We start from the raw sequence: 7696 nt of genomic DNA on the forward strand, positions 1-7696 counted from the left end.
CAGGGTCTCTCACATAACAGGCAAGTATTCTATCACTGAGCCACAGCCCAGATCCTATACCTAAGTTAAGAGTATGCAATAGCAGCAATAGAAGCAAAGAGAGATGGCTCAGTGGTTAAGAGCACTGACTGCTCCTCCAGAGGTCCTGAGTTCAATTCCCAGCAACCACATGGTGGCTCACAGCCATCTGTAATGAGATCCAATGCCCTCTTCTGGTGTGTCTGAAGACAGGTACAGTGTACTCATATACATAAAATAAACTAATCTTTAAAAAAATCTTGTGTGTGTGTGTGTGTGTGTGTGTGTGTGTTCTGTTTGTCTGTATGAGTGAATACCTTGTGTGTTTAGGTACCTACGGAAATCAGGAGGTGACAGATCCCTTGGAGCTAGGGTTACAGTGTGAATCATTGGATCTGGATACTGGGTCTTCTTCCTGAGCCATCTCTCCAGCCCCTAGGTGCATTTTTGTATTTTTATTTTATGTGTAGATTGTTTTGCCTGTGTACATGTCTATGCACCACATGCATTAAGTATCAGAGTTCAAAACAGGGTGTCAGATCCCCTAGACCTGGAGTTACAGGCAGTTGTGAGCTGCCCTATGGGGGCTGGAAATTAAACCTGAGTCCTCTGGAAGAGCAGCAAACGCTCTTAACCTCTGAGCCAGCTCTCCAGCTCTCGACCCCCAGAAGTTTTTACTGTCCCTGTTGGAAGCATTTTAGAGAGCAAGTTGCCAAGAACTCTGGACAGACTTGCCTTGAATCTTGGTATCCTCACTTACTGTGTGACCCGGGACAGTTTAATCTCTCTACACCTCAGTTTGCTCATTTTTGAGACTGGAATGACTAGAGGATCTGCACCATAGGTTGTTAGAAGACTCAGAGGAGCCAACATACATCGTGCTGGGGAACATTCAGTAACTGTGATCTTACCACTTCTTCTATAAGAGGACTAGAAAAATGCCTCCCATGTTTTGAGGTGCAGGCAGATGGCCCAGGGATCAGGCTAACAGCAGTGGGGACTCTCACTAAGACAGTCTGAGTGTGGCCTGGGACTCTGCATTGGAATCAGCCTTCAATACAGCTGGTAAGTGGAGCCCACGGTGAGCAGCCAGGCCCTGTGTGCCTGTGATGTACTGAGATCTCAGTCCTCAGTCTGAGTACTAAGTGACCAACTAGAAGCTGGGCGACCCCTTCCTCAGAAAATTAGGGAGTTACACTTTGGAGGGATCCCTTCGAGCTTTGAGATGTGCTGTTTCCCCAGACCGGAACTTTGGTTAAGGGAGAACAGAGAGACTCTAGAGGGGACGCTAGGGTGGAAGGGTGGGCAGTTTGGTAGGCACCCAGCACCGCACAAAGACTCACTTAGCCTCCGGGTCGTACTCAGCCCAGATGGCCTTGAACTCATCCAGGTGGTGAGGGCCCAGAATGGACCAGTCCCTTGTGAGGTAGTCAAAGTTGTCCATGATGACAGCCACGAAGAGGTTGATGATCTGCAAAAAGATAGGGGTTTCCAAAGCACAGGCAAGGGATGCAGGGACCAGTGTCAGGGTGGGGGTGGGGAACAGGGACCGACTGGGCATGGGGCTCCTCCCTCAATCCAGCCCTCCAGCACACACCACGTTCCGCACACAAGGCTGAGCCCTGCCTCTGTTCCTGCCCAGGGTGAGCTCTGGTACTGGTGATCATTTGTTAAAACTGAACTAGGGCACCCTTTGGGAGCGATTCTGGTCTCTCAGAGCTACTCTGCCTCTTCTGGGCATGACTGACGCCCCTCTCACTTCTCCAGTCTACACTGGGGGTCCTTTGAATTGTCATGCGTGCTCAGACATGAACTCACTCCATCAGAGCCAGGACTAGGTCTTGTTCATGTTTCTACCCCTTGCACCTGGCTATGTGCAGGGGAAACCATACATTTAAAGGTTTGGGGTGAATCTGCGGAATAAAAGGAGCACCAGCCTAAGAGGCCCAGTGGACGCCTTCCTTATGGACAGCCCGGCTGTCTCCAAAGGATTTGATGCTATTTCTGACCCTAGCTAGGTTCTCTTTGGACACTCAGTTTAGAGTCTCGGTGGTCTTCTGACGCAGCATCTCTCTGTGCTGAGGAAGAGTTAGTGTTAAATGTCTCTATGGGGGAGGACCTCCCTCTTAAGCGCCTCATCGCCGTCCTCCTGATTGTAAACTCCATATGTAATGTGTCTAGTATATATTTAAGGACATCATAACCGCAGTGAAAAATGTCTCGTGACACATTTGGAGCAAGAAAGGAAAAAAAAGAGCTCACAAAATAAAGACACCCCAAAAGGTCAGAACAAGGGACGGTCTAACGAGAGTTTCCAGTCCCCCTCACCCCTCCAGCCCCGCCCTGGCCAGAGCCTGCAGACGTCTCACCAGGAAGGCGCAGAGCATGTAGAAGCTGATGAAGTAGTAGTAGGCAAAGTTGGTGCCACACGCGTACTCCTCCCCCGGTGCGTAGTCAGACTCCGGGTCGCAGCGCTTCCCGTAGCTGCAGGCCAGCAGGATCTCCTGCCAGGCTTCCCCTGTGGCACACCTGAGCAGAGGAGAGACACTGCTGGCCTGTGCATGTTTGCCAGGTCCTCTGGGTGAACGGGACCAGGCTGCTCCCCGAGGTAAGATCCCCATAAGCTTGGTCACAGTGTCCCCCTCTTTGCTGTATTTCCTCTGTTCCAACTCCCCCACCTCCACCCCCACCCCTCCGCCTTTTCAAAATGCAGGGCTAAAGTAGCGCTGAGCTATACAGAAAAGCTTTCTTGGACTGTGTGTGGGGGACTTTTACCCAAAACCAGAACCATGGCAGAAGTAAATGTCATAGATCAATGTCAAGGGTCGCTGAGGTCTCATGGGACATTTGACCTTTGAACTCTGCTTCAGTGGGATGATGAATAGGCAGCGTTCTGGAACTCAGGAGGAATTCAGCGCCAAACATCAATGCATGGTTTTCGTAACGGTGACAGCAGGACGCCAGGCAGGGACCTCTCCAGTACAGGGCCTATGTGGGACCAGCACTGCCTGGACTTCAGAGGAGAACCCAGCGAAGCCAAGGGGCTCTCGTACCTGAAGAGCAGCAGCACAGCTTGTGGGAAAGTCTGGAAGTTGTTGTTCCGGTTTATTTGCGTCCCGTCCACCATGGCGATCTTCCCGAACATCTGCAAAGCACAGGCAACCAGGATGACAAGCGTTTCCTCAGCTCGTCTCGCGACACGTCTCCTGCTAGACCTGCTTCCCACCCTGACCCTTATTTCTTTTCAACGCCTTTCACTCCAGGCCACCTCAGATCCGAAGCCAGACACATTGGATTCCTTTCTAGGTCATGTAACGTTCTTCCTCTCAAACCAGAGGCCGGGCAGACAATTTCTCTCCAGCAAGCACTAAGTTACTCAAGATCTGGGGAGGGATTCTGGGGGAAGGCCTCTAGCTAAGGCCTTAGAGACCTCTGATACCCTTCATGTGCTAGCGTCTCTCCTGGGCCACACCCTGGCTCCTAACACCAGAGCTTCTGGGTCTCAGTTCTACTTCCTCTGTTATTGGAACTGCTGCCAAGTGGAAGGCAGAGAAAGCCCAACTTTCAGTTGCACGTTGTTAGGTCTTTCTGGGTCCACAGATGCACCCTCTAGCTTAGCTAAGACTCATGGTTTGACCCGAGCCCCTGCGCCTCTCACCTGCATGCCGATGACAGCGTAGATGAAGAAGAGCATGACGATCAGCAAAGCCACGTACGGCAGGGCCTGTACGGAGAGGAGGCAGCAACAGTTAAGTGTTCCACCTGCCTGCTCTGCAGCCCACAGAACCACAGCCCTCGGTCCAGCAGCCTGGGCCTCCCTCGGCTTGCCAGGGACCTGCCTGGCTCTGCGACATTGGGATCCCACCCTGGGCTAGTGGCATTTCCGGGTCCGTTTCCAGGACCCCTGGCCTGCTGGGCACTCGTACCTGGAAGGACTTGATGAACGTCCAGAGCAGGGTGCGCACACCCTCCGCCCGGCTCAGCAGCTTGATCAGTCGCATGACCCGGAACAGGCGGAAGAAGGCACTGGAGATGCGGGCGCTCTCATCTGGGTCCTGTGGGGCAGTAGCCCCAGAGGTCAGTCTGGGGTGGCACTCGGGGATAAGGGGCAGGGCAGGCAGGAAATGCAGTGCACTCGCGCATTGTGTGTGTGTGTGTGTGTGTGTGTGTGTGTGTGTGTGTGTAAAATGCCCATAGCAGGAGGAGGGTTCCAGACCCACTTCAGAGCCCGGATTGTCTCATAGCCTTGGACTACCCTGGGATTCAGGGCTTTGGGGTCACGTGTCTCAAGATGGTTGAGTGTGGCGTCCAAGCTATGCAGTAAGCCCGTGCTTGGGAACAGAGCAGGGATTCTTCCTGGGGTGAAGCTGCAGCATGGCCCACCGCTGGCTTTCTGTTCATCTCTCCTCCGTAAACTGTCACCAAGCTAAGAATCTGGTGGCCTGTAATGTCTGCCAGAAGTGTCCAGTATCGAGCTGTTTGCCACACTCTCAGTGCGGTCACTCCCACCTGCCCCACGCTACTCTTGAGTGTTGTAAATTAGGCAAACTTCTGCCCTGGCCAGCTCTTGTTCTGTTCCTTACGTGGCAGCTTTGGCCCTGTTCCCTGGGCCTGCTAAACTGTCATGGAGGTCTGGTGACAGACAGTGCTTTCATAGAGAGAGCGAGCACGGGGAGAATTCTCAACCCATTTCTCTAAGGAAGCCATTACATCCATGCATATCCCACCACAGAGCCCCCTCCCCCACTTCTACTCAAAGCCCAACCCTCACTGGGCCTGCTCTAAGGAAAGGAGTCCTGACTTCTGGGGCCACCCCATGCGATCCATGCAGCCAGCTCGGCATGCAAGCTGCAGGGCAGGGTTGAACAGGCTCATGCAGCCTGAAATTACAACGTTCCCGCAGCCTCCACCCAGGCAATATAGTCCCCCGCTGGAGGCCAGCAAAGTCTGTGGAGAAAAGAGACGAGGGGAGAGAGACACATGGGGTAGGGGGAGGTGAAGAGAGCTGTCAGAAAGAACGGACACAAGGAGAGTTAAAGAGAGAAAAAGACAGGCAAAGGATGGAGACCTGGCGTGGTCCCAGTCAGGGGTGGAGAGGGGCAAGAGACCTGGGCAAGGGAACACGAGGGGTGGGGAGACTGGACAGAGACAGGTCCCATCTCGTCTTTGAGAGGTGTCTGTGGGTGGCAAGGGCTTGCTTCTCCCTGGGTCTGGGTTATGTGGTGCAGGGGACATCCTGGCAGAGGGCATACTGGGAAATACCTCATCGTTATAAGTAGATTCTTCCCCGCGCCCTGTAACCAGAACGGATGCCCTCACAGAGGTCCACTTTCCAGGGGCAAAGTGGATGGGGGTGGGGGAGCCTAGAGACCCCTCCTCCCATCAGGTATCCCCTGACTCGGGACAGGAGCTAGGATTAAGGGCTCGGATCTCAGTAGCCTGGCTCCTTAAGAGCGCATGGTTGGGTGTATGGGAGTGGCTATCTTTTCCCTGGCTACCGTTTTGAGCTGCCAGTCTTCTAGAGCCCTGGGTTAGTGAAGGAAGTAAGTCACTGGATTCCCATGTGCCCGCAGATAGACCGGTCCCAGCAATCAGGCTCCCTGTACCACTGGCCTCAATCTGGCTCATGTCAGATTCATGTAGAGAATCGTGCTGTACACAGGCCACGCTGGGACCCACCCAGCCCATGAAACCAGTGACTATGGAACGGGGCCTGGCTTCAGAGGCTCCAGTGCACACCGGGAGAGTCTTCTGGGTGGCCGGATGACAAACACGTCCTTTCCTTGTACAGCCTGACCAGTAGCCACTTATTGCAACAAGAATCAAATAAAACCGGACACTAGCTGTTCAGTGACATCAGCCACATTTCCAAGGACCAGGAGGAGCATGTGACAGGGCGGCGGGGGACTGGCAGTGAAGTTCTGACCGACAGGCAAGGCCTTTCCCTAGTTTGTGTGTCGGGAACGTAAATCAGTCTCAACGTGTCAAACGCATGTTCTCGGTAAGGGACATTTCCCATTTCTGAAAACCGAGGAAAGACATGGCAGGCCCTATGGCCAGGAGAACAGCTCTGGCACGTGGGCCTCAGACGTGGAGCAGGAACTGTTGAATCGGGGCTATTTATTCTCATGATTCAGTGTTCTCTCTTCTGGCTGCTTGTGACAAGTGGGGCTCTCAGACCACAAATAAATGTTTTCCTGGCAAACGCTGAGCACGGATGGAAATGCACATTACACATCCCCCTGCCCCCCTCCAACGTTTGCCCAGAGCCCACCCCCTATCAGCCCTCAGCAGATGGAGCTGTCTGTCACCATCCTGTGAGGAGGTGAGCAGGGTTCCCAGGATCCTCCCCTAGTACAACAGACAGTTGGTGTGGCAGCCAAGTCCCCAGAAGGTGCCATTTCCCCCAGGGCTGAGCTTTTGGAGTCTCAGCCTAGGGCCCTTTCCTCACAGACTAAGGCTTCTCAGCTGGGCCCTCTCTCAGCCATCTCCTGGCTCAATATCTGTCTCTCCCACCAACTCGGGGCTCTGGCCCAGGAGGTAGGAAGTTCAGAAGAGGCCCATCCTGAGTTCCCTGCCTTGACTGAGCTAACCCTTAGGATCCCCCTATTCCCAGTCAGAGCGGCTTAGACAGATAAATGTTCTTCTCTGTCTCTTCCTCCTGGCTTCCTCGCTGGCCTGGCTTCAGGGTGTGGCTCAGTGATGACCCAAGGGGACCGTGTCTTGCTTTCTACCTCTGATCTTTGGGATTCCTCTTCCAGCTTCCTCTCTCCTTTTGCTCAGCCTTCAAAATATATCCCAGGAGACCGCTCTCACTATCCCTACAACCAAATCCCTTTTCTGCCATTCAGACCACTGCAAGCCCTCCTGGCTGCTGTCCCTGGTCAGCCCTGACCCCTCTCTGCACAAGCTCAACAGGGCGGCCCCAGCAATCCCATCAGAACTAATCTCTGACAGTGTTTACACCTTCCAAAGGGTCCTTCACTCTCTCAGAATAGAATCCAATGTGTCATTATGGCCTTCACAGAGATCTGACCACAGTGTTCAGTGGTCATATCTTTGTTCCCGGTTCCAGCTGCATAGCCCTCCTGCTGTGCTCTGCTCCTCTCACAGGCCCTCTGCATACTCTCCTTTCGCTCTACAGCAGTGTCTCCCATGGCTGCATGGCTCACCCCTGCCTTATTCCCATGTTGGCTCCACTATGCTCTTGATACCCTCTACCCTCCTTGTCTTCTCATAGCCCAGCAGCAATATTTACTGTCTGCTGACCTCTACAAGGTTGTTTCCCCACTCTGCCTCCAGTACCCTCAGCTACACAAGGGAGGCACAGGCTGGTATTTAGTAGGTGTTTGATAAGTGCAAATGGCTGAATCCCTAGAGAAAAGCTACCTTTTCCGTCCTTAGATTAACATCTCAAAAGTAGAGATTTAACCCTTCCCTGGCTTGTTCAAAATCTTTGGTGATTTACTACAGGTGAGTGCGTGTATGAATTCCACACTCTCCCCAGCCATTCTCAGACCCCTTCTCTCTTCTGGATCTCCTGAGTCACCCCAGCAAGTCTGACTTCTGTACATCCTCTCCCACATATCTCCAGAAGATTCTCTCCCTTGGACTTGGTACCCTCTTCAACTCCCCTGCCACCTTTTACATCTTCCTCAACTTAGCCCCTCATGACCTC

At 53.2% G+C, this 7696-nt stretch overlaps 1 protein-coding gene across 1 annotated transcript; it reads right to left on the minus strand.

Moving 5' to 3' along the window:
• Nucleotides 1–1357: 1357 nt before the first annotated feature.
• LOC116911551 (voltage-dependent L-type calcium channel subunit alpha-1S-like) lies at nt 1358–7175 on the minus strand. Its single transcript, XM_032915541.1, has 8 exons — nt 7055–7175; nt 5281–5312; nt 4909–4965; nt 3945–4073; nt 3677–3742; nt 3072–3163; nt 2388–2547; nt 1358–1489 (listed from the first exon to the last, which is right to left on the minus strand). The coding sequence occupies exons 1-8, from the start codon at nt 7173–7175 to the stop codon at nt 1358–1360; spliced, it is 789 nt and encodes a 262-aa protein (XP_032771432.1).
• Nucleotides 7176–7696: the final 521 nt, after the last annotated feature.

This window comes from Rattus rattus, chromosome 10 (assembly GCF_011064425.1).
Source record: "Rattus rattus isolate New Zealand chromosome 10, Rrattus_CSIRO_v1, whole genome shotgun sequence".
Lineage (NCBI taxonomy): Eukaryota > Metazoa > Chordata > Mammalia > Rodentia > Muridae > Rattus > Rattus rattus.